A 26,843-nucleotide genomic window follows, 5' to 3' on the forward strand; every position below is an offset into this window, starting at 1 on the left:
TGAAGGGGCGTGCCCTGGTGAAATGTGCCCACCGGGTTTCCGTGCATTCCATCAGCCGAGGGCCAGGGTAGGGGTGGGGGGTTGGCGGTTGCTATTAAAGAGAGTCTAGAGCCGAGGGAGACCACTGTACCTCAGATCGCCGGGTGTGAATCCCTCTTTGTGAGATGGGGTCATAGGTGTCAGATGGGCTTGCTGGTCATGTACCTGGCTCCTTGCTGCGTGACAGCTGCCCTGCCCGAGCTCCTGGAGGTGCTTGCCGGGGTGGCAGTGGAGACCCCCAGACTTTTAGTCATGGGGGACTTTAACTTGCCATCTGCCGGCTCGTCATCGACAGTGGCTCGGGAGTTCATGGCTTCCATAATGGCCTTGGACCTGACTCAAGTAGTGGATGGCCCCACTCACATCAGGGGTGGCACTCTGGATCTTATTTTTATCTCTGGTCAGTGGTTGAAGGATCTGGATTTGAGAGATGTAGTCATAGAACCTTTGTCATGGTCAGATCACTCTCTCCTTCGCCTGGACTTTCTGACCGCCACTCAACACCGCAGGGAGACGGAACCACAACGTTGGTTCCGTCCCAGGCGCCTGATGGACCCGGAGAGGTTCCGGACGGAGCTTGGGCCACTTCCTGAGGGTCTGGCTCACGGCACGGCAGAGGAACTAGCCGCAGCCTGGCAACAGGCTGCGGCTGGGGCTTTAGACCGTGTCGTGCCTTTGCGGCCTCTGACCCGCGCAGATCCCAACCGCCCTTGGTTCTCCGAGGAGCTGAGGGGGATGAAACGCCGGAGAAGACGCCTAGAGAGCTCCTGGAGGTCTAGCTGTTCAGAGGCTGATCGGACACTAGTTAGGTCCTATACTAGGACCTACCTAGTGGCACTGAGGGAAGCGAGGCGCTGCTACGCCTCCCTCATTGCGCCGGCAGATAACCGCCCAGCCGCCCTGTTTGGGTGACCCGCCCTCCTTCACCAGGGGAGCGGGATGACCCGTTGCAGGGACGTGCTGAGGAGTTTAACGGTTATCTATACGATAAAATCGTTCAGCTTCGAGACGGTCTAGACCAAAATTGCGGCGATTCAGATGAGGCGTCTGAGGGTGGTCTTGGTGACATTTTCTGGGATGAGTTTGACCCTGTGGCTCCCGAGGACATGGACAGGTTGTTGGGTAGGCTGAATGCCACCACGTGTTTACTGGACCCGTGCCCCTCCTGGCTGGTGCTGGCCCCCCAGGAGGTGACACGAGGCTGGCTCCAGGCGATTACGAGTGCCTCCTTGTTGGAGGGAGTCTTTCCGGCCGCCTTGAAAGAGGCGGTGGTGAGGCCCCTCCTCAAGAAGCCCTCCCTGGACCCGGCTGTCTTAGGTAATTATCGTCCGGTCTCCAACCTTCGCTTCGCTAAGGTTGTAGAGAGTATGGTGGCATATCAGTTTCTGCACCTGGATGAAACTGTCTATCTAGACCTGCTCCAGTCCGGTTTCCGCCCGGTTACAGCACGGAGACGGCTTTGGTCGCGTTGGTGGATGATCTCTGGAGGGCCAGGGATGAGGTTGTTCCTCTGTCCTGGTCCTATTAGACCTCTCAGCGGCTTTCGATACCATCGACCGTGGTATCCTGCTGCGCTGGTTGGAGGGATTGGGAGTGGGAGGCACCGTTTATCGGTGGTTCTCCTCCTATCTCTCCGACCGGTCACAGACGGTGTTGACAGGGGGCAGAGGTCGGCCCCGAGGCGCCTCACTTGTGGGGTGCCGCAGGGGTCGATTCTCTCGCCCCTTCTGTTCAACATCTATATGAAGCCGCTGGGTGAGATCATCAGTGGCTTCGGTGTGAGGTACCAGCTGTACGCTGATGACACCCAGCTGTACTTTTCCACACCGGGCCACCCCAATGAAGCTATCGAAGTGCTGTCCCGGTGTTTGGAAGCTGTACGGGTCTGGATGGGGAGAAACAGGCTCAAGCTCAATCCTTCCAAGACAGAGTGGCTGTGGATGCCGGCATCCCGGTACAGTCAGCTGAGTCCTCGGCTGACTGTTGGGGGCGAGTCACTGGCCCCGATGGAGAGGGTGCGCAATCTGGGCGTTCTCCTGGATGAAGGGCTGTCTTTTGAAGATCATTTGACGGCCGTCTCCAGGAGAGCTTTCCACCAGGTCCGCCTGGTGCGCCAGTTGCGCCCCTTTCTAGACCGGGATGCCTTATGCACGGTCACTCACGCCTTCGTGACGTCTCGCCTGGATTATTGCAATGCTCTCTACATGGGGCTCCCCTTGAGGGGCATATATATATACGGATGGATGTTATGGCAATGCTGAAGACCAATGTTATCGCAAAGAGATTAGTGACAATTTTGATTTCTCCTTCATATTCAGAAAAGTCTAGAACTGTAGGTCGAACTAGTAGCTGATCTGCTTGCTTTTTCAACTTTTGCCTGCTCAATAAAGACGAAGGGGAGAAACTTTACATAGCTGCAAAGCTGTGAAAATCTCACACATTCAGTGCCTACCCACATTCAGTGCCTATCACATGCCATTCACTCAAGTCTTGCAGCCTTGTGACTATAAAAGATGGGCCATGAAGTCATTATCAAGTTTTTATAAAACTTTTTTAGGGTGTGTGTGTATGTGTGTGTTGATTATTGGGAACTGAGTTTTGTGGAAACTGACTGCTGTCGGGGTATCTCTGCTGTCATTATTTAGGAACTCCTGACATCTTATAAGAGATTTGGATGTCACCTTGCTTGCGGGTATGCCTTATATCAGGAGTCTCCAACCTTGGTCCCTTTAAGACTTGTGGACTTCAACTCCCAGAATCCCTCAGCCAGCAAAGTTGGCTGAGAAACTGTGAGAGTTGAAGTCCACGAGTCTTAAAGGGACCAAAGTTGGAGACCCCTGCTTTATATCATACATAGATTTAAAAGCATATATCATTCATAGATTTAAAAGCATAACATATAAAGCAGAGGTCTTCAAACTTGATAGCTTTAAGACTATACCTATACCTATAGCTATGCTGGCTGGAGAATTCTGGGAGTTGAAGTCCACAAGTCTTAAAGCTGCCAAGTTTGAAGACGTTATGCTTTTAAATCTATTTACTACAGCTAATAATGAAGCTTAAAATCCCTTTATTTATTGGAAAGTTCATTGTCTCTGGATCCAAAAGAACCAATTGCCTGGGCATCTGATCACTGCCCTGATACTTGGCAAAACAATGGATCATGACATATTTCTGATTAGTTTTGCATGCTAAACTGCCATGTTTCCATAATGACAGCAGTGTTTGCATATTTTCTGTTAGATAGGTTCCTCCTAATCAATGTTTAGCTTTCGGAAAGGAGATTTTTTTTTTTTCAAAAATGGGCAAAAGGTCCCTGCCTGCCCTGCCAATAATCTTACTGTTGCATTTAACAAAAGGAAGGAAGGAAGGAAGGAAGGAAGGAAGGAAAGAAGGAAGGAAGAAAGAAGGAAAACAGATTTGATTGATTAACGCCAAATCTCCTTTGATTCTTTACGTTTCGATTTTATCTTCTGAGACGAATTGCGCTCAGCTTCACGTCGCACTTAAAAGCAAGGAAAAAGATCGCCAGGGGTTTTGTAACATGGTATTTATAATTCTTAAGAAAGTCAAAACAAGGACTGGTTTTACACAGTTCGTAATGGTCTATTTACAGAAAGTTCAGCTTCACACAAACACACATTTTGGAGTACATTCATACATTCGGTCCTGATAACAAGAAATGAAGGAAGAAAGCAGAATTTCCCCGCTGCTCTTCCAAGCAGTGATGAACCACAAATAACATTATCCTCAACGTGGAAAACAAATTTAAAAATTACAGATCCCGGGCCGAGTAATCAAGGACATCTTGAGGGAAGAGATAAGCAAGTCAAGATAGCGGCCATCAAGAGGATGCAACCAAAGCCCCGCCTCTTTTCTCTGTGACATGTATAAAAAGGGGTGGGGCTTTGATTAAGGTGGTCATGGCCGCCATCTATTTTTTCCTTCTTCCTTTTTAAACTCCTTTCCCGCAGACGCCCCTGCAAATAACATTTGCAGGAATTTTAGCAGCAAAATTTAGCAGCTCTGGGGCTAACACAGTACAGAGGAGGGTTTTAAATACAGGTAGTCCTCAGCTTGTGACCACCATGGAGACCAGAGGTTCCGTTGCTATGCAAGGCGGTTGATATGTGAATTCAGCGAGTCACTGCACTTGTTAAGGGAATCACGTGGTTGTTAAATTAATCTGGATTTCCCCTATTGGTGCAAATGGGGATTATGTGATTCCAGGATGCTGCAACTATTATAAATACGTGCCGGTTGACAAGCACCCAAATTCTGATCATGTGACAGTGGGCATGTTACAAAAGTCGTAGGTGTGATCCCGCCCGGTCAGAAAGTCACATTTTTCACGGCTGTTGTGACTTTGAACCGTTGCTAAATGAATGGTGGTAAGTCAAGGATTACCTGAAGCGTGGCATTTTTCTGCTCCCCAGATGTTTTTTCAAAGCTGTTCAGCGTATTTAAGGAAAGAATGGGAAAGCTAGGGCATTTAATGCAAATATAGCTAGAAGGTGCCACAGTGTGTTCTAAGTGAATCTATCCATTATGTCTGAACATGTTCTCCGTTCTGTAAGGGCAGAAATAGGTCCTGTACTGAACGCCACAAATTCAACTGTATTTTATCGCCAATTTTTTTTGGCAAATTTCCAACCTCTTAATTGTGCCACTAAAATTGGGCAGTATAAGGTGTTGTTGTTTTTTTTTAAAAAAAAAATCAAAATGACAACCGTATCTGCATCAAGGAAACTCAAAAGAGCCCTGGAGTGTGTGTGAGTGTGTAACAGGCATCTTGATAAATGCAAACACACAGAAAACCAAGTTTTCTTGCTGAATTGGGATGCAAGTATCTTCCCCCCCCCCATCTACATGCCTCAAAATTGTTGTCACTGGGAATCCTGATCAGATTAGGAAAGTAGATCAGAAATTAAAAGACACCCCGATGGGATTCCCATTGTTTAAATCGGTGTTTGTCCACCTCAGCAACTTTAAGACGGGTGGACTTCAACTCCCAGAATTCCCCTGCTGGCTGAGGAATTCTGGGAATTGAAGTCCACTCGTCTGAAAAGTTGCTGAGGTGGACAAACGCTGCTTTAAAGTTACAATCTCTCATTACCAGTCTTACCGTACGTGCATGATTTAAAGCAGGAGTCTCCAACCTCGGCAACTTTAAGACCTGAGGACTTCAACTCCCAGAATTCAGAGCTGGCTGAGGAATTCTGGGAGCTGAAGTCCGCAGTTGCTAGAGACCCCTGCTTTAAAGAACCAGCTTATACCACACAGGCTACACTCTTGTCTCATACTGTTTGGCTCAGTTTTTTGTGTGATGAAATACCAGGTGATCTGGAAGCCCATCTGGAGCTTAAAACTCCTGAAACGGGTGCCCAACCTTAACAACTTTTAAGACTTGCAGACTCACAGAATTGGCCAGCCAGCATTTCTCAACTGCTCTTATCCCCAGGACCCACTTTATGATGAAGTTCCTTCCTCAGGAACGTCTGGTATCCCAACAACCTTCGCACCAGGAAAGCATTAGCAAGGCTTCCCCTGTAGCATCAGTCCAGGACTGGGCAACGATGGCCGCTTTACGACCTGTGAACTTCGACTCCCAGAATTCCTGCAGCGGCATGGCTGCCTGGGGAATTCTGGGAGTTGAAGTTCACGGGTTTTAAAGTGAACAAGTTGGACATCCTTGCCCTAAACCAAGGTTCCAAAGTGGTCAGTAATGACTCCCTCCCCCAAGGGTTGATGAAACTATCCACAGAGTTCCCGCTGTTGCTGTTATTACGATTTGTAGTACTATTACTTAAAGTTTTATTTGTTATTTTCACATAATAAATGTTTGGGGGGGGGTGTCGATAAACGACCATATATTTCATGAAGGGGCGGTCGATGAGTCTGAGGAATGCTGCCTTATAACTAAACTGTAATTTGCAAATTCAGCAGGAAAATGGCCTGACACAGTGGTTCTCAACCTTTTCTTCACCACAAAACCCCTTTAAATACCTTTTCTGCCCCCCCAAGACTTAACTCAAGATTTAAATCATAACAGTTTTTCAAGCTTTTGCGGACCCCTTGTGATGACATCGCGGTCCCCTCTGGGGTGTGCAGTTCATAGGTTGAAAACCACTGGCTGAACACTTCAGCATAGGCTTTCAGGACAAAGCCTTATTCCGGGAAATAATTCCGCTTTAATGGTGGGATTCCAAGATCTATCAAACCGTTCAAGCAGCACATCTACCGATCGATGTGCCAATCAAGAGGCATTCAATTAGCTTGGGACGTTGCTAAGACCGCAGAAATACAACTTTCAGATGCGGTTTTTTGCCACATTCCAGGAATTGGAGAAGAATCTTTGGATTTCTCTTGAGTGACCAGGCTTTTATATAGCACTCATCAAGTCATCCTATTCCTATGTTCAGAAAAAAAAGGAACATTTTTGAACATGACACTATAGGCAGATTTGTAGAACCTAGCTTTCCCCTTTCATCATCAAAATGAAGCCTTCGTGCAAAATAATTTCACACTATAATTCTTTCCCTCTGGTGCTGACATGCACCTTGAATCCTGCAAATTGCAATGCCTGGAGGTTTAAATGAAAAAAAAACTGGAGGATTTTAAGGAGAGATCGGACACCCACGGTATAGGGCAGTGAGTGTTTCTCAACCTTGGCAGCTTGAAGATGTGTGGACTTCAACTCCCAGAACTCCACACAGCTCAATTCTGGGCATTGAAGTCCACACATCTTCACACGCCCAAGGTTGAGAAGCATTGGATAGGGCCGTGATGGCGAACCTACAGCACATGTATCGGAAGTGGCACGCAGACCCATTTCTCCGGGCATGCGAGTCGTTGCCTGTTGCTCTTCCAGGTTCCGGTGCGCCGGCCAGCTGGTCTTCATGTGTGCTGGAGTGCTGGAAATGTAGCCACCTGGTGCACATACATGTGCCAGGAATATAATCTTCCAGTTTCCTGCACAAGGATGCGCACCAGCCACCTGGTCTTCCGGTTTCTGGTGTTCATGTGTGCGCAAAAACCAGCATGCGCACCCTAACCCAGAATTTTATCTTCCTGGCACGCACATGTGCACCAGGGAGGCTGCTGTTCTCATTTCTGGCACATGTGCGAGCGCTCCCGTTTTGGCACTAAGTGCTGAAAAGGTTCACCGACGCTGGGATCGGGTCTCCTGCTTGAGCAGGGGGTTGGATTAGGTCCCTTCCAACTCAGTTGCTCAGTATTCTTTAAGCGGGATGACAACCTCTGAAGCTTTTAAATTGAACCAGGGGTAATAATTTTCTTTTGTACTGATGGCAAACTCATGATATTGTTCAGAGGGCTGCAATGCTTCCCCAACTCCCCCCCTGAAATATGATATGGCAAGAAACTTTCAAGCAACAACACATTCTCCTTGGCAAGTACCTCATTTTTGGGGATGATGGGGGAGAGGGACATTATATGGGGAATTCATTATATATTTTGGGTAGGATGAAAACTCTGTATTCTAATCCAGAGCCCAACATAGGACAATGCCCAAATGCCTTCCACGCAAGTGTAAAACACTGAATTGCAGCATTAGACAGAACTGGATGCGAAACCTCCAAAGGGGAACAAAGCTGGCAATGTCAATGCCACATCCCAGAATTGCCTTCCCAAAAGCCCTTTCCTCATCCCCTTTTTTGAGTTTTCACGCTACGTATCCACTTCCAGTCAGCATCCAAAACACCCTGTAGAGACAAAAGATTACACGTACATAACCCAAGGCAAGTTACACCTTTCGCCGTCGTGCAAAGGTGTGCCCGTTGGCTCAGGTTTGAGGAATTGCACTTTCTTCGTCGTCACTCAGCTTCGACTTTTTTTTGGGGGGGGGTGGTGTCCCTTGGTTTTGATTGTCTTTGAGATAACAGCACGTGAGTTAGATCGAGCCACGGAAAACGAGTGGCTGAGCAGCCGATCCAAACTGGCGAACGAACACCTTTCATTCCGCCCAACAGAATGGCACCTTGAAGATCCGGTGATCTGAGTTTCGAGAATCCAGCACTCCGTCCCAAAACTGAGGTGTGGGGGGGGTATCAACCCAATCTGGCGTCGTCCATCTAATTTAGGCTAATTTTTGACGTTAAAAAAATGCAGTGCAAAAGAAAAAAAAATGCACACGATGAGTGTGTTTTGTCGAATATGAAGGTAACTCGGACCTCTTTGAAGTTTAACCGATTTTGAAATTTACTAGATTCTCTCTCTCTCTCTATTTTTTTAATGTGTTTCACGTTGACAAAAATATTGAAATTGTGAAATCCAGAGCTTGGGAGAAAAAAAAAAGGCAATTTGGTCCAGCATCGGCAGGTAAACAGAAAAGATTGAGTCCTGAGGAGATGTTTCCGTGTCTGCTCAGCTTCCAGCTTTCTGTCCAGCTGTTAAGCTTCGGTTCAGCTCTCCCATCTTCATTTCTGAGTTTGTGGATGCAGAGCTGTGGGTATCGCTGTAGACATCTGAAATGGGAAAATGCGCCAACAATATCAGTAATAACGATTTAACTTTTAGAGATAAAAGTCTGCAGAGATTCTCAGTCATCCAGGTCACGGTGCTTTTTTAGGAGGCAACTGGACTTTTCTTTTGAAGACACTCTCACACTCACCCTGCACAAGACAGGAGTGATTACTCTTGTATTATTGCCATTGAAGCTGAAGTAGTCTTTAACAGGAAGGACATTGCAATAGATGATTCTGTGGGTTAAACACAGGTCATGTCGGAGTCGGCGGAGTTCTAAGTTTTCTTTTTTTCCCCTAAGTTTCTAAGAAACTTAGAAATTTCTAAATTTAAGTTTAGTTTAAGTTTAGAAGTTTCTAAAAAAATTTTCTAAGTTCTAAGTCTTCTTGGATGAGAAGCGGAACGCTTCAAAGAAAAAACAAGAAAGTCCAGTTGCCTCCTGAAAAAGCACCTTTGGGACAACCATGACCTGAGTGACTGAGAATCTCTACAGACTTTTAATTATATAGTTTGGGATGAGCCCCTTTTGAATGGTGTGGGAGTAGGAATGGATTTCCAGAGGAAAAATTCCAGACGTCAGGAACCAGGATCACTTACTCAAGTGACCCTAAGGACACAGATAAACCTCCAAGTGCTTCAACGACCCTCTAAAAAGAATGCAAATGACCAGCTGTCTGCCAGGAATAAAAATCCTTCCATTCCCCACCATCCAGTCAGAACTGAAAAAGCTTCTTGGATGAGAAGGGAAATGTCTTCAAAGAAAAAACAAGGAAGCCCAGTTGCCTCCTGAAAAAGCACCTTTGGGATAACTTTTAGAGATGCTGTCAATTAGAGATGCAGTGTCAATTTTCTGCTGTGATTCCTTCTAGGTAACATCTCTAACATAACCTTGAAACTCTTCCTCAACTCAAAGAAGCTCACAATACAGGTAATCCTTGACTTACAACCACAACTGAGCTCAAAATTTATGTTGCTAAGTGAGGCAGTTGTTTTAAGTGAGTTTTGCCCCATTTCTTGCCACGGTTGTTAAGTGAATCACTGCAGTTGTGAAGTTCGTAACACGGTTGTTAAGTGAATCTGGCTTCCCCAGTGTCAGAAGGTCACAAGAGGGGATCACATGACCCCAGGACACTGCAGCTGTCATAAATATGAGTCAGTTGCCAAGCTCCTGAATTTTAATCACGTGACCATGGGGATGCTGTAAAGATCGTAAATGTGAAAAACGGTCATAAGTCACTTTTTTCAATGCCGTTCATTTCACTCAATGAATGGTTTGTAAGTCAAGGGCTACCTGTATAAAGTTACATTTTTTCATTAATATTCCATCACATTGCCCCTTCCTTCCCTCCCATTCTTATCTCACCTGCAACTAAACGTACTGCGCCCTCATTCCTTCAACCCTTACACGTTCTTTATGGTTAGTGATGGTTTAGCAACATAATATATTTCTCTAAAATATATCGTGGCTGAAGGACGTTTTAAGTCTATTAACTTTGAAGACAGAATGTGAAAACAATCAATTATTTAGTGAGGATAACAAGACAGGTAAGATTTTGGATTTGGCTTTAAAAAGCAATTTTGTTGGGGGCGGGTGTGTGTGTCTGGATGAGGTTGAATGAAGAAATCCCTATGGCTTATTGTTGTTGTTACTAGTTTGTTAATTTGAGGTGCCTATCTGCTTGCTCCTGGGGAGGTAAGCTGTGGCAAATCTAGACAGCATACTAAAAAGCAGAGACATCACCCTGCCAACAAAAGTACGTATAGTCAAGGCAATGGTTTTCCCAGTTGCAATGGATGGCTGTGAAAGTTGGACCATAAGGAAGGCTGAGCGCCAAAGAATCAAGGCCTTTGAACTCTGGTGCTGGAGAAGACTCCTGCGAGTCCCTTGGAGTGCAAGACGATCGATCCAACCGGTCAGTCCTAGAGGAGATCAACCCTGACTGCTCTTTAGAAGGTCAGATCCTGAAGAGGAAACTCAAATACTTTGGCCACCTAATGAGAAGGAAAGACTCCCTGGAAAAGAGCCTAATGCTGGGAAAGATTGAGGGCAAAAGAAGAACGGAACGACAGAGAACGAGGTGGCTGGATGGAGTCACTGAAGCAGTTGGTGTGAGCTTAAATGGACTCCAGAGGATGGTAGAGGACAGGAAGGCCTGGAGGAACGTTGTCCATGGGGTCATGATGAGTCGGACATGACTTTGCAACTAACAACAACAAAAATCTGCATCCCCTCAAATTTGGAATATTAATGAGAATAGGATGAAAATAGTCCAGTTCGTCTTCTCAAAGAAGCAATATGCCAGAATTTTTTACTGCTTAGGAATGCAGAATTAAATTAGAAACATAAAATTTTTTAAACTTTGCTATGGCTTACCTGAATTGCTGATTCTACAACTGCTGTTGGCTTCACTTTCTGCTGGTTGTAACAGACTGGATGGGATCCAGTCTGTTTTTTCTGAAACTAGCTTCTTCACTAACCTGAGTTTGGAGGGGGAAAAAAATTAATGTCCTTTTTTTTCACATTTCAGCCACTACTCGTACTGTATATAGCATACAATCTTTCTGGGTTAATATAGGATTGTAATAAAGTTAGTCCACATAAAAATACTTCTTGAAGAAAGCAATCAAAGGTTGGGGAATGTTCAGAGACACATCCAAAATCATATATATATATAAAAATGGCTGTGTGTGCATATGTTCCAGCATAACTCTGGAACGCCTTGAGCAATTTCAACCAAACTTGGTATACAGATGACTTACTTTCTGGAAAGAAATACTGTGGGGGTAAGACACCCCTAACACCCCTCGGGGTGTGTGTGTTCTGTTAAGATACAGCCTGTTGTGCCTTAAAATGGCTTCTACTGCACAGTACAGTGGAGTTGCCATGGAAATGGTTTCACAGTATTCCACAAGGGGTCTCCCTCTGGCAAGGGGGAAAATCCAATATTAGAAATTACGTTTGGTCTGGACATTTTCAACAAGGCTTTGATTATTCTTCAGGACAAATGTATAGCCATGATCAATAAAACAAAGATCAGAAAAAAGCATACCAAATGATCATGGATCAGCTAGCAAAACAACAGAGTGGTATCATTTTACTTGACGCTTCTGGGGGCACAGGGAAAGCATTTTTAACTAATTTAATTCTTGCCAAAATCAGGGCTCAGGGTAAAGTTGCTCTTCATGTCTAATACAGGATTGGGATACATAAAATACCCGGGCAATGCCGGGTTATCATCTAGTTAATTATAAACTCATCTAATATCATTATATATTTTTTCTTCCAGACAATCACTCCTTCCTTCCTTCTCCTTCACTTGTTTTTTCAAGATTCAGCCAAGAACCCAGGGGAAAGCATTTCCCTCCCTTTAATTATGATTTAAAAATTGTATGAGCAGGTATATATCATTTACTTACCATTGTCCATTCTCTCCTTCCTGAATAAACTGCACTAGATCGCCCTCTTCTAAGGTGAGGGAGTCTGGGAAGCAGGTATCAAAACTCCCTTCTACCCGGTATAGATTTGATCCCTAAAAAATGAATGAAACCAAGCCACAGATAGTTATTCCCAAAAATAGCCAGTGGTATTTCACTGATACCCTGGAAATGTTCATTAATGTAAACATGCTAGGAAAAGAGAAAGGTGGTATAAAAATATCATAAATATAAACAATCGACAAATATTTGGTATAGCAGTGACTACATTTTAATCTCTGTAATGGTATGTGAGAATGACCTTGGGAGACAGGAGAAAAAACCATGGACTAGACCAGGGGTCTCCAACCTTGGCAACTTTAAGACTTGTGGACTTCAACTCCCAGAATACCTCAGCCAGCAAAGCTGGACTAGACAATAATCAGTGTATGACACATCATACAATCTTTATATACTGTTGTTGCCTTCTAGCCTCATCTAGTGGCTGGAGAGACAAATATCCCCCAAGTATATTGTTTGAAGATGATCCTACTCATTTTACCCATCAACCCGCACTCTCAAACCAAGTGCATGCTGGGAAGCCAGGCTCCATTTCCTTTAGCATTTGGAGAAGTCAGAAGCACAAAGAAGAATCCATCTTAATCTGTGGCACATGGTCACCCAAGGACAAACCCAGTGGTGGGATTCAAATAATTTAACAACCGGTTCTCTGTCCTAATGACCGGGTGGGTGGGCGTGGCCATGGTGGGCATGGCCAAGGGGTGTGATAGGGAGTGCTCAGCCTCCTGCACCCCACTGGGAACAAAAATGGGCTGCGGGCGGGCATGCTGCACCTCCCGCACCTGTTTTGGGCCTAGTAGGTCTCCCTGCAGCCTCCTGGGCACAAAAACTGGGCGCAGGGGGGTGCGCCATTCCCCCCACACTCCATTTTGGGCCTAGTGGGAGCCAAAATGAGCATGTGTGGACCCCTGAACAGGGCGGGGAGGAGCCAGACAGAAATTTAACAACCGGTTCGACCGAACCAGCCTGAACTGTCTGAATCCCACCACTGAACAAACCTACATCCCACACAGAGAGATTTAAATTGCTTGTATTTATTGTTATGTTCAGCAGTAATTTAATACTGTCTATCCTGTATTTGGTTCTCATTGTATGTATCCCTGTTTTCCCCAGTTTCACCATATCCTGTTCTTTCAATAAAGCATCCAGATCTACACACATGGTCTCTTTTATTGGAGGATAGGTAGGTTTAGCTGCATGTCGAGCTGCACACAGACTAACGTGTAATGGGGACAGAACAGTCAGATAAGAGGCATCAAGTTAATGCTGGTATTTCTAGGTGTTTTCTTGTCTGGACTCTCAAGGCTGACATCCCTGACATTCTTAATGTTCTGCATTAGCACTGAGGCTGAGGCTCATTTTAAAAGCAAGTTTACTGCACATATTCTTCTAGACCAGGCATTGGCAATTTTAAGACTTGTGGACTTAACAACTCCCATCTCGCTGAGGATTTCTGGGAGTTGAAGTCCACAAGTCTTAAAATTGCCAAGTTTGGAGACCTCTGTTTTCGGCTACCACACATTCTCAAAAGGGTATTTCATTTGAGCGTTGAAGGACCCAACTCACATAGGCTGGCCTGAGAAAGAGTGGTTGGCCCCAAGTTACCCAAAGAGGAATCATGGTTAAGTACAGATTCGAACCTGGACCTTTCTGATGTCAGTTTAACCTATTATAAATGCAAACCAGTTGCCAAGCGCCTGACATGGAGTCGTGTGACCGGAGGGGAAGTGTGGCAATTGTTAGGTACTAGGACAGGTCGCAAGTAGGTTTTTTTGAAGTCCATCGTAACTTTGAACAGTTGTTAAGCAAGTGGTTTTTACGCAAGAAATGGTGATGATGTTATCCATCCATTCAGAGGTGCCTGACTCTTGGGGATTCTATGGGCCAGGTCTCTCCATATCTTCTGATCTTGCACAACTTCGTTGAGTTGTTCTATGCTCTGGCTGGTGCCTGCTTTGATGGTGTCCAACCATTGTGGTTTTTGGCAGCCTGGTTTCCTTTTACCATTAACTCTTCCAAACATAATTGTTTGGAATGCAAGAACTACCTCTATTAATAAAGATCCTTGAAGCACCCAACCCAAAGCCATCTTGGAAATAGATCTGTAGCCCTGAATTGTGCAAAACTGGTCTTTCTGACACCTCTAGATCTTGCATGAAGGTCAGAAGGATGTTACCTACATTAGAAGGGTGGCTGTCCTCCTCCAGATCTGAAGAGTTTGAGAGGTCTTCAGTGCTGGATGGAATGGCTTCGAAGTCCTCAAATGTATCTAGCGATGGCATCTGTCTACTCGGCCAACCTTCGTTTAAAAAAAAAACAGAACACAACAGTTGACATTATCTCCTGTTGCGTTTTAGATATCAAATCAAATCTGATTTGATTTAGGTAAGATAAAAGGAGTCTTGTAAATATAATAATAATAATGGTAGCCCCAAATTCAACTCCCCGAATCAGCATTGCGTGCCTTCAGAGGTTTCTGGGTTGCTGGGATTTCTGCGTGCTGCTCAGCCTCAATGCCTAAGTCCAGCTACATTCCTGCTTTGATTTCTTTAGCTTTGATGAACGAGATTAGCCCACTTTCTCTGTCCTAATATGCATGCATTTATTAAATTATTAAATGTAATTCTTTGCTGAAATCATTTATATCTTATACAATGCTAACTTGTTCCTTTTGTTTAGAAGATTGTTTTTTTCTAAAAAGTGCCAGTCCATCAATATTAGACAGTTGACAGAAGACAGTCAGCTTCTAAGACACGTGATGTATAATATTTAGGGATTTTTTTAGAAGAAGAAATGATTTAAAAGTGGAATCGTGTCCTGTACTGAATTGGCTCAGTCAGGCAGTTAAAACACACCTGGACAGCATCACTTTATTGAAGATTGCGGTGTCAGAATCAAAATAGGTATTTCTTCTGAAAATCATAATCAGGACAAAACGTAAAGGAATCCCTGTGGATTTTGTCAGTGTATAAGAGTTCCTGAGTTGGAATAGGCATAGCAACAAGGTCAGCCAATGGGGGCTGTTTGGTGGGTCAGACAGCTAGGAGTCTGGGCGTGGCTTAGCTCAACTGTTCTGTATATAGGAGAGGTCTTGTCTCTTGCTATCCCTGGTCCATGTTTGTACCTACTTACAATCTCTTCTATCTGCCACATTGGAAAAACCAGCGTGGGTATTGTATACTTGCCTTATGTGTTATTATATATATATAATAACACACAATCAATATATATATATATATATATATATATATATATATATATATATACATATATATATATATATAAAGAAATTTTGAATCCTGCTGAATTGTCTGATTGTGTGTGCCGCAACAAACTCTCACACATTTTATTCCACTAGTCATAGCTGACTTTAGGGGACGGTTCTCATCTCCATTTCTTTAAGCCAGTGAGCCAGCGCTGTTCAAAGACATTTCCACAATCATGTGGCCAGCATGTCATTATGCTGTTGTCTAAAGTGTACGGTGAAACACGGAACGCTGTGAGCTTCCCACCAAAGTGGTACCTATTTATCTACTTGCATTTACATGCTTTTGAACTGCTAGGTTGGCAGGAGCTGAGGCAAGTAGGAGTCGAACGACTGGCGTATAGACCTTCTCTGGAATCTTTTAATCATGACAACATGATGAGAATATCAGCAACGCATGAGGTGTGTTCTGAAAGGGACAACCTCTGCTTGACCTTTTTTGGGCTTGGCCAGTTGTTAATATTTGGATGGAAGACCTCCAGAGAGCCCCAGAGACTGTGGGCATCCCTGGGAAGTTGGGGAAAAAAAAAACATCCCAGAAGAAGACAATAGCCAACAATTTCAGCAGCCCTGCGAAGAAAGCTGCACTGTATCCATGGAGTCACCAGGAATCAACTGGACTCATGAAGCAACATAGATAAGTCAACTCTCTGAAGAGTTTCTGATTTTCAAAATGGGGAGAAAGAAAACAGAGGATGGATAAATACAACTGAAGTCGATGGTAGGGGAAAAAAAGTTTAGGTGGTCAATAGGAAATAAAAAATGATTTTTTTTCATGCTTTAATCAATCAGGTTTGCTTCTGGCACAAACCCCAGTCAAGTGTGGGGAGCATATTTAAGAATCTAGGGCTTCTTGTTGTGTAAAAAGAGTTTCAGTCCATTTCATGGGGCTAAGCCAGATAAATTTTCCCCATGCCTGGTCCTTTTTCTCCAAAGATGTCCTCAAGTGCCTGAGCATCTGAGCTTAAAAAGGATACTCTTGGTTTCTTTTTACCTGTCTGGGAAGCTGATCTGGGTACCATTCTTGCAGAAGAAACGGCGTTGGAGTTAGCTTGAGCCAAGAGGGTGCTTTCAAAGGCATCTGGGATAGGAAGCAGAGCATTCTATAATTTTAAAAATGCTGGTTGGCAGCCATCTTAAAGGTGAAATGGTGCGCATGCAAACTTCCCTTGACAAATTTCAAAGATTGCGTTAAGGAAAAACAGGTATCCTCAGGACCCCTTAGTCTGGATCAGTGGAGATCGAGCATCCCAAAAAAAAAAAATCAAGATGGCAGCCTCACCTACATAACTGAAGCCTCACCTGTAGGTGTCTTTGCTACATACATTGACAAATTGGGAAGCAAGACCAGCTGCCCTTGGCAGTCCCATTAAGAGGGGAGCAGACTGTGATATTTTGAGAGAAGGTTCCGCCAATCGCTTCTAAATCTCCACAGAATGTTTTAAAAAGCTGTTCCCTAACTGGGGCAATGCATGCTGTTAGTATCCAGATTCAAAATGAGTTTATTGGGAGCTTAACATTGAAGAACTGTATTACACTGATGGGCTGGGTGTTTTGTTAACATAATTTATTGGGTTACGGATTTTTTGTCTTCACTGTGAATTGTATTGTGTTGGGGGGGGGTGTGCACTGAGGGAGCTCAACCGATCTCATTGCACATATGTTGTGCACCGACAATAAAGATTTGAATTGAATACTAAGAGCCATGGTGGCGCAGCGGTTAGAATGCAGTACTGTAGGCTAGTTCTGCTGTCTGCCAGCTGCCAGCAGTTTTGCAGTTCGATTCTGACCGGCTCAAAATTGACTCAGGCTTCCATCCTTCTGAGGTGGGTAAAAATCAGGACCCAGATTGTTGGGGGAAAATAGACTGACTTAGTAAACCGCTTAGAGAGGGCTGGAAAGTACTGTGAAGCGGTATACGGGTAGTCCTCGATTTACAAAAGTTCATTTAGTGACCATTACAACGGCCTTGAAACAAGTAACTTCGGACCATTTTGCACACGCATGACCACTGCAGCATCCCCATGGTCATGAGATTTACATTCGGATGCCTGACAACTGACTCATATTTGTGACGGTTGCATGTCCCGGAGTCATGCAATCCCCTTCTGATGAGCAAAGTCAATGGGAAAACCAAATTCACTTAACAACCGTGTTACTACTTTAAGAACTACAGCGATTCGCTTAACGAATGTGCTGAGAAATGTCGTAAAACGGGGGCAAAACTCACTCGACACATTTCTCGCTTAGCAACATACATTTTAGGCTCAATTGGGGCCGTAATTTGAGGAGTACCTGTATAAGTCTAAGTGCTACTGCTATTGCTACTAGGTTAACAATTGTGGCAAAATTGGTTTACGCCAAGTGTCTGATCTTTGGACTTTTCGCCGTGAGCTGAAAATGCACCTATTCTATCTCACCTGTGGACTGGGATCAAGGAAAAGGTATTATTATGGACACATGGGAGAGCCATCCTGTTGTCTGGGAATGGTGCCATGGTTAAGTCAAACCAGCGTGGGTATTGTATATTTGCCTTATGTGTTATTATATATATATATATATATATATATATATATATATATATATATATATATATATATATATATATATATATATATATATATATATAAAGAAGTTTTGAATCCTGCTGAATTGTCTGATTGTGTGTGCTGCAACAAACTCTCACAGATTTTACTCCACTAGTCATAGCTGACTTTAGGGGACGGTTCTCATCTCCATTTCTTTAAGCCAGTGAGCCAGCGCTGTTCAAAGACATTTCCACAATCATGTGGCCAGCATGTCATCATGCTGTTGTCTAAATTGTACGGTGAAACACGGAACGCTGTGAGCTTCCCACCAAAGTGGTACCTATTTATCTACTTGCATTTACATGCTTTTGAACTGCTAGGTTGGCAGGAGCTGAGGCAAGTGACGGGAGCTCACACGGCCACACGGCGGTAGGACTCGAACGATTGGCGTATAGACCTTCTCTGGAATCTTTTAATCATGACAACGTGATGAGAATATCAGCAACGCATGAGGTGTGTTCTGAAAGGGACAACCTCTGCTTGACCTTTTTTGAGCTTGGCCAGTTGTTAATATTTGGATGGGAGACCTCCAGAGAGCCCCAGAGACTGTGGGCATCCCTGGGAAGTTGGGGGGAAAAAAAACATCCCAGAAGAAGACAATAGCCAACAATTTCAGCAGCCCTGCGAAGAAAGCTGCACTATATCCATGGAGTCACCAGGAATCAACTGGACTCATGAAGCAACATAGATAAGTCAACTCTCTGAAGAGTTTCTGATTTTCAAAATGGGGAGAAAGAAAACAGAGGATGGATAAATACAACTGAAGTCGATGGTAGGGGAAAAAAAGTTTAGGTGGTCAATAGGAAATAAAAAATGATTTTTTTTCATGCTTTAATCAATCAGGTTTGCTTCTGGCACAAACCCCAGTCAAGTGTGGGGAGCATATTTAAGAATCTAGGGCTTCTTGTTGTGTAAAAAGAGTTTCAGTCCATTTCATGGGGCTAAGCCAGATAAATTTTCCCCATGCCTGGTCCTTTTTCTCCAAAGTTGTCCTCAAGTGCCTGAGCATCTGAGCTTAAAAAGGATACTCTTGGTTTCTTTTTACCTGTCTGGGAAGCTGATCTGGGTACCATTCTTGCAGAAGAAACGGCGTTGGAGTTAGCTTGAGCCAAGAGGGTGCTTTCAAAGGCATCTGGGATAGGAAGCAGAGCATTCTATAATTTTAAAAATGCTGGTTGGCAGCCATCTTAAAGGTGAAATGGTGCGCATGCAAACTTCCCTTGACAAATTTCAAAGATTGCGTTAAGGAAAAACAGGTATCCTCAGGACCCCTTAGTCTGGATCAGTGGAGATCGAGCATCAAAAAAATAAATAAATCAAGATGGCAGCCTCACCTACATAACTGAAGCCTCACCTGTAGGTGTCTTTGCTACATACATTGACAAATTGGGAAGCAAGACCAGCTGCCCTTGGCAGTCACATTAAGAGGGGAGCAGACTGTGATATTTTGAGAGAAGGTTCCGCCAATCGCTTCTAAATCTCCATAGAATGTTTTAAAAAGCTGTTCCCTAACTGGGGCAATGCATGCTGTTAGTATCCCGATTCAAAATGAGTTTATTGGGAGCTTAACATTGAAGAACTGTATTACACTGATGGGCTGGGTGTTTTGTTAACATGATTTATTGGGTTACGGATTTTTTTGTCTTCACTGTGAATTGTATTGTGTTGGGGGGGTGTGTGCACTGAGGGAGCTCAACTGATCTCATTGCACATATGTTGTGCACCGACAATAAAGTTTTGAATTGAATACTAAGAGCCATGGTGGCGCAGCGGTTAGAATGCAGTACTGTAGGCTAGTTCTGCTGTCTGCCAGCTGCCAGCAGTTTTGCAGTTCGATTCTGACCGGCTCAAAATTGACTCAGGCTTCCATCCTTCTGAGGTGGGTAAAAATGAGGACCCAGATTGTTGGGGGAAAATAGGCTGACTTAGTAAACCGCTTAGAGAGGGCTGGAAAGTACTGTGAAGCGGTATACGGGTAGTCCTCGATTTACAAAAGTTCGTTTAGTGACCATTACAACGGCCTTGAAACAAGTAACTTCGGACCATTTTTCACACGCATGACCATTGCAGCATCCCCATGGTCATGTGATTTACATTCGGATGCCTGACAACTGACTCATATTTGTGACGGTTGCATGTCCCGGAGTCATGCAATCCCCTTCTGATGAGCAAAGTCAATGGGAAAACCAAATTCACTTAACAACCGTGTTACTACTTAAAGAACTACAGCGATTCGCTTAACGAATGTGCTGAGAAATGTCGTAAAACAGGGGCAAAACTCACTTGACACATTTCTTGCTTAGCAACATACATTTTAGGCTCAATTGGGGTCATAAGTCGAGGACTACCTGTGATTCTATCTCACCTGTGGACTGGGATCAAGGAAAAGGTATTATTATGGACACATGGGAGAGCCATCCTGTTGTCTGGGAATGGTGCCATGGTTAAGTCAAACTACGGAAAGGCCAGGAGTCACAAAAAATCTAGAGCAGGGGTGTCAAACTTGTGTCGTCATGGCGTCGTCACGTGACGTAGTGGTGACCTTTCCCCCCTTCGCTAAACTGGGCGTAGGCGTGACCAGCCTGTGACGCATCGGGCCCAAGGGCCGCGAGTTTGACAGCCCTGATTTAGAGGGACAGAGTTGAAAAAGGCATCTGGGATAGGAAGCAGAGCATTCTATAATTTTAAAAATGCTGGTTGGCAGCCATCTTAAAGGTGAAATGGTGCGCATGCAAACTTCCCTTGACAAATTTCAAAGATTGCGTTAAGGAAAAACAGGTATCCTCAGGACCCCTTAGTCTGGATCAGTGGAGATCGAGCATCCCAAAAAAAAAAAATCAAGATGGCAGCCTCACCTACATAACTGAAGCCTCACCTGTAGGTGTCTTTGCTACATACATTGACAAATTGGGAAGCAAGACCAGCTGCCCTTGGCAGTCCCATTAAGAGGGGAGCAGACTGTGATATTTTGAGAGAAGGTTCCAATCGCTTCTAAATCTCCACAGAATGTTTTAAAAAGCTGTTCCCTAACTGGGGCAATGCATGCTGTTAGTATCCAGATTCAAAATGAGTTTATTGGGAGCTTAACATTGAAGAACTGTATTACACTGATGGGCTGGGTGTTTTGTTAACATAATTTATTGGGTTACGGATTTTTTGTCTTCACTGTGAATTGTATTGGGTTGGGGGGGGGTGTGCACTGAGGGAGCTCAACCGATCTCATTGCACATATGTTGTGCACCGACAATAAAGATTTGAATTGAATACTAAGAGCCATGGTGGTGCAGCAGTTAGAATGCAGTACTGTAGGCTACTTCTGCTGACTACCAGCTGCCTGCAATTTGGCAGTTTGAATCTCACCAGGCTTAAGGTTGACTTAAGGCCTTCCATCCTTCTGAAGTGAGTAAAATGAGGACCCAGATTGTTGGGGAAAATAGACTGACTTAGTAAACCGCTTAGAGGGCTGGAAAGTACTGTGAAGCGGTATACGGGTAGTCCTCGATTTACAAAAGTTCATTTAGTGACCATTACAACGGCCTTGAAACAAGTAACTTCGGACCATTTTGCACACGCATGACCACTGCAGCATCCCCATGGTCATGAGATTTACATTCGGATGCCTGACAACTGACTCATATTTGTGACGGTTGCATGTCCCGGAGTCATGCAATCCCCTTCTGATGAGCAAAGTCAATGGGAAAACCAAATTCACTTAACAACCGTGTTACTACTTTAAGAACTACAGCGATTCGCTTAACAATTGTGGCAAAAAAGGGTCGCAAAAAAGAGGCAAAAGTCACTTAGCAGCTGTCTCGCTTAGCAATAATTGGGCTCAATTGGGGTCATAAGTCGAGGACTACCTGTGATTCTATCTCACCTGTGGACTGGGATCAAGGAAAAGGTATTATTATGGACACATGGGAGAGCCATCCTGTTGTCTGGGAATGGTGCCATGGTTAAGTCAAACTACGGAAAGGCCAGGAGTCACAAAAAATCTAGAGCAGGGGTGTCAAACTTGTGTCGTCATGGCGTCGTCACGTGACGTAGTGGTGACCTTTCCCCCCTTCGCTAAACCAGGCGTAGGCGTGACCAGCCTGTGACGCATCGGGCCCAAGGGCCGCGAGTTTGACAGCCCTGATTTAGAGGGACAGAGTTGAAAAAGGCATCTGACATTTTTTTTTATTTTTTTAATTTACATTTATACCCCGCCCTTCTCCGGAGACTCAGGGCGGCTTACAGTGTGTAAGGCAATAGTCTCATTCTATTTGTATATTTACAAAGTCAACTTATTGCCCCCCCAACAATCTGGGTCCTCATTTTACCTACCTTATAAAGGATGGAAGGCTGAGTCAACCTCGGGCCGGGCTTGAACCTGCAGTAATTGCAGGCTCTGTGTTCTAATAACAGGCTTCTTACAGCCTGAGCTATCACGGCCCTTCAAGTTTCATGAAAAACTTGAAGTGTCAACAGAAAGAAGTTTCCTGCCACTAGAGGGAGCAGTGATATTAAAACTCTCCTGCGCCAGGAATAATTTTATATCCTCTTCCACGCTAAGTGGAAGAGGATATAAGTGTAATGCTATAATTTTTACGTTTTTGGATTTAAAAGAAAATATAAAGTCTGTCAGAGGTTAGATGCCGGTGCTATTTGAGTGTGGAAAGCATGCAGTCAAAAAGTCACAGTAGGAGATCGGCTTGAATCTTTATCCACCCAACTTTATCCACAGTTGGAATCAATCAGCTTGAATCTTTATCCACCCAGAATTATTTCCCTTTTACATCTTTACATCTGATGATATGTCATCAAAGGACTGCCAACACATTTTGTGTGATTACTGATCAGCATATTAAACAAGATTAGCAAATTAACCAGGCACAACACAGGTAAAAAGATTGACGCTACAGGTAAGCATGCCATCAAAGCCCACTAGGAGTCAGCATTCTCAAAGACAGATAAAGGCAGAGTTGCATTCGTTCAGATAGGAGTGATGGAGATGGAGAAGATTTAGAATAGATAAAAGTAGAATGAACTGAACCGTGAACAAAGACAGATACATTGTAGGCTAAGGCTGCCGTTGATCATGTCGTTTTAGAGCTTCATGTCAAAACAATAACAGGTACAGAGACAGGAGAAGTGACTGATTGCATTTAAAAAAAAAATACATAGATTTAACTAATTGATTTGTTCAGTTTTGAAGAAAGTTCTCGGGTGAGAGGTGAAACGTCTTCAAGGAAAAACAAAGGAAGTCCCGTTGCCTCTTGAAAAAGCACCCTTTGACTGCTCCGAGATAGATACGACAGGTAACACAATGATGGACAACCAACAAAGCTCATCTTGTTATTGCGATTCAGAGAATGGTTTGAAATGTTAGCGGGTGATGTGAGAAAGAACAATCTACAAGTCAACAGCATGCATGGATTCGGGAGCTGTACCTTCAAAACCGAAAGGAGTTGGATCACTTTTGATCTCGTGCCTCTTGACTTTAACCGCAGGAACAAGGGGACCTGTGCAAAGTTTGCAGATAATAAAGATTGGAAATACAGTTAAACGATGCCAGGCCTGCTCGCTTGGCATGGAGAAAGGGCTTAGCAGCTGATAGAAGAAGCACAATGTTGTGAGATCGGCAGCAAACTTACCCGATGTTTTGTTTTTATAAATTATTTCTGCTTATCGAAAGAACTATTTCTGCCTATTGAAAGAACTTCACACCAAGGGGCTTGGGCTCAGACTGATCTCCTCTCTTAATGTTTTAAGAATTATTACATTTCATGACCATATATAGATATATGAGTTTCTGTTCACATGAAACTTGAGCTAAGAAATCGTAATTCCAGTGCATGAAACTCTGTCTCCATATTCTCCCCGACTGTAGAAAATTGAAGTTAAAAATGGACAGGACAATAGAGCCTCTAATATTATGTCGACCATAAGATTACATTTTTTACTGATAGATATTAAATTTCCCCTTAGCGATGAAAGTTTGTTCGCTTACATCAGGGATGTTGAAGTCGATTTCATTGAGGGCTGCATCAGGGTTGTGGTTGACCTTGAGGGCTGGGGGGTGGGCGTGGCTGGGGGTGGATGTGATTGGGGTGGGCGTGGCCAGCTTCCCTGCCTCCCTCTATCTCATTCCCATCTCCCTCCTTCCCTTCCTCCCCTCTCTCCTTCTCTCCTCATTCCCATCTCTTTCCTTTCTTCTAAGGCTGACTGCGTTCCAGCCCGGATGGTAGCCGTCAAGTTATAGATTAGCGCCTGGCCAGCCTGAACCAAGGCTGAGGCGCCGGAGGCAAGTCCTTCACTATCCCAAGGGGAGTCCCACGGGCCAGATCTAGCCACATCACGGGCCGGATCTGGCCCACAGGCCTTGAGTTTGATACCCCTGACTTACATAATATATTGCATTATCATGCTTCTATATATAACCTAGGGCAGGGGTAGTCAACCTTTTTATACCTACCGCCCACTTTTGTATCTCTGTTAGGAGTAAAATTTTCTAACCACCCACCGGTTCTACAGTAATGTGCCGTGTATCGTCGTCTGCACATGCCTCTCGCGCATCATGAATTGGGTTTGGTGGGGGGAGCGCCGGCTACCAGCTCTGCTTGTCTGTTACAGCTGGGTGGTGTGGGGGGAGATGCGCGAGCTATTCTGGGACGAGGCTCTTTTATTTGCGGTCGCACTATAGCGCCATTTAGTTTTACTTACGTAACGTGAACTAAACTTATGCACGAGCGATACAAATAGTATATTTTCAGAAATTTAAATTTAAATTTTATGCAAACCTAATGAAAACTTTTTTAAATAATGCTATGACATTTTTTTAAAAAGTCAATTAAATTAAAAAAAAAGGAAATCAGTTTCGGACAAAACCCCTATCACCCACCATGAAAACTGGAACGCCCACTAGTGGGCGGTAGGGACCAGGTTGACTACCACTGATCTAGGGTAACTTGGCTCTTGGTAATTGCATCCATCTCACACCTGGTAATTTCATGCAATTATCTCTCTCAGCAACTCTTCTGAAAAACTTGATGTGTTTTTTATTTCCCAGTCTAGCTAACAGCCCTGGGAGTTTCCATCCAAGGGTTAATGGGGCTGACCCCACTTAACTTCAGAGACCCACTAAACTCAGTTAAGTATTGATAACCAGAGGTGGTTATTCAGCCGGTTCGGACTAGTTTGCCCTACTGGTAGCGGAAATCGTGGGTGGGCCCGCCCCGGGTGGGCCCGCCCCCCTGCCCTGTCTCTATGCCATCCTATTTAGGCACGTTTTTGAGGCCGGGCACATGCGCGGAAGGCCGGGTTCATGTGTGGATGGGGCGCTTGCGTGCGCGCTCACGTTTGCGAACCGATAGGGAAAGTCGGTGAATACCATCACTGTTGAAACATGCTGAGTATCATGATAGAAACTGAATCACAGGTTTCCAGGAGAAACTAATATTTTGGTAATCCAAAGGTTTTCCATGCAGTATTACAAAGTTGGGCCTTGGCTTTCCTCTCCCTTCGTTGCCTTTCGGCGTATCCGGAATATGAATTGGTAGGTTTACGATATTTTCCATTTGCTTTTCTAACTGACTGGCATGTCACAAGAGGCTGGATATGCATAGAAAACTGATCAAACCTTTGCAAAGTTGTGCTCGGAGGAGGAAGCATTCTTTATGACTGTTGTAAGACCCAACCAATCAACACTCTTCAAATACAGAATTCTGCACCAAAATCAAACAAATTTCTTTCTTTTTTCCCCAGGCTTGATTCGTATCAGAAGATTATATCATAGCATTAGAGATAGTCCTCGCCTTAAAACCATTTATTTAGTGACCATTGAATGTTAAAACAGCACTGAAAAATATGACTTACAACCGGTTGTAACCGTACTTACAACCTTTGCAGCATCCCCATGGTCACGTGATCAAAATTCGGGCACTTGGCAATGGGCGTACATTTACAATGGTTGCAGGGTCCCTGCGGCCCTGTGATGGCTATTTGTGACCTTTTTAGGGGGTTTCCAATAAGCAAAGTCAATGGGAAAAGACAGATTTGCTTAACAACCACAATGATACACTGTACAATTGAGACAGAACAAAATAACAGAGTCGGAAGGGACCTTGGAGGTCTTCTAGTCCAACCCCCTGCTCAGGCAGGAAACCCTATACGATTCACTTAATAACTATGGCAAAAAACTTCATAAAATCAGATTTAGCTTACTTAAGAACTGCCGTACTTAGCAACAAAATATTCTGGTCCCAGTTGAGGTCATAAGACAACGACTACCTATGTAGCAAGCAGAGTTGCTTCATTGGAATATTAATCTGTTGGTGGAACTACACAAATGGCAATGTTATTCCAATACTAAAACTCTTGCTACTACGGTAACAGAGGTGGCATTCAGCCGGTTTGTACCGGTTCGCCTGAACCGATAGCGGAAATCGTGGGTGGCCCCGCCCCCCTGCCCTGTCTCTATGCCATCCTATTTAGGCACGTTTTTGAGGCCGGGCACATGCGCGGAAGGCCGGGTCCATGTGTGGGTGGGGCGCCTGCGTGCGCGCTCACGTTTGCGAACCGATAGGGAAAGTAGGTGAATACCATCACTGCTGAAACATGCTGAGTATCATGATAGAAACTGAATCACAGGTTTCCAGGAGAAACTAATATTTTGGTAATCCAAAGGTTTTCCATGCAGTATTACAAAGTTGGGCCTTGGCTTTCCTCTCCCTTCGTTGCCTTTCGGCGTATCCGGAATATGAATTGGTAGGTTTACGATATTTTCCATTTGCTTTTCTAACTGAGTGGCATGTCACAAGAGGCTGGATATGCATAGAAAACTGATCAAACCTTTGCAAAGTTGTGCTCGGAGGAGGAAGCATTCTTTATGACTGTTGTAAGACCCAACCAATCAACACTCTTCAAATACAGAATTCTGCACCAAAATCAAACAAATTTCTTTCTTTTTTCACCAGGCTTGATTCGTATCA

The 26,843-nt window shown here is 44.3% G+C and overlaps 1 protein-coding gene across 1 annotated transcript in view; it reads right to left on the reverse strand.

Moving 5' to 3' along the window:
• Window positions 1–5,087: 5,087 nt before the first annotated feature.
• The window catches only part of MCF2L2 (MCF.2 cell line derived transforming sequence-like 2), a 297,446-nt gene continuing 275,690 nt past the window's right edge, over window positions 5,088–26,843 (reverse strand). Inside the window, exons 27-31 of the mRNA XM_058187136.1 lie at window positions 23,304–23,375; window positions 14,199–14,317; window positions 11,941–12,053; window positions 10,898–11,001; window positions 5,088–8,525 (exon numbers count right to left, since the gene is read on the reverse strand). Coding sequence (XP_058043119.1) covers window positions 8,425–8,525; window positions 10,898–11,001; window positions 11,941–12,053; window positions 14,199–14,317; window positions 23,304–23,375 — 509 coding nt within the window. The 3' untranslated portion in view covers window positions 5,088–8,424. The remainder of the gene's footprint in view (window positions 8,526–10,897; window positions 11,002–11,940; window positions 12,054–14,198; window positions 14,318–23,303; window positions 23,376–26,843) is intronic.

This window comes from Ahaetulla prasina, chromosome 6 (assembly GCF_028640845.1).
Source record: "Ahaetulla prasina isolate Xishuangbanna chromosome 6, ASM2864084v1, whole genome shotgun sequence".
In the NCBI taxonomy this organism is placed as follows: domain Eukaryota; kingdom Metazoa; phylum Chordata; class Lepidosauria; order Squamata; family Colubridae; genus Ahaetulla; species Ahaetulla prasina.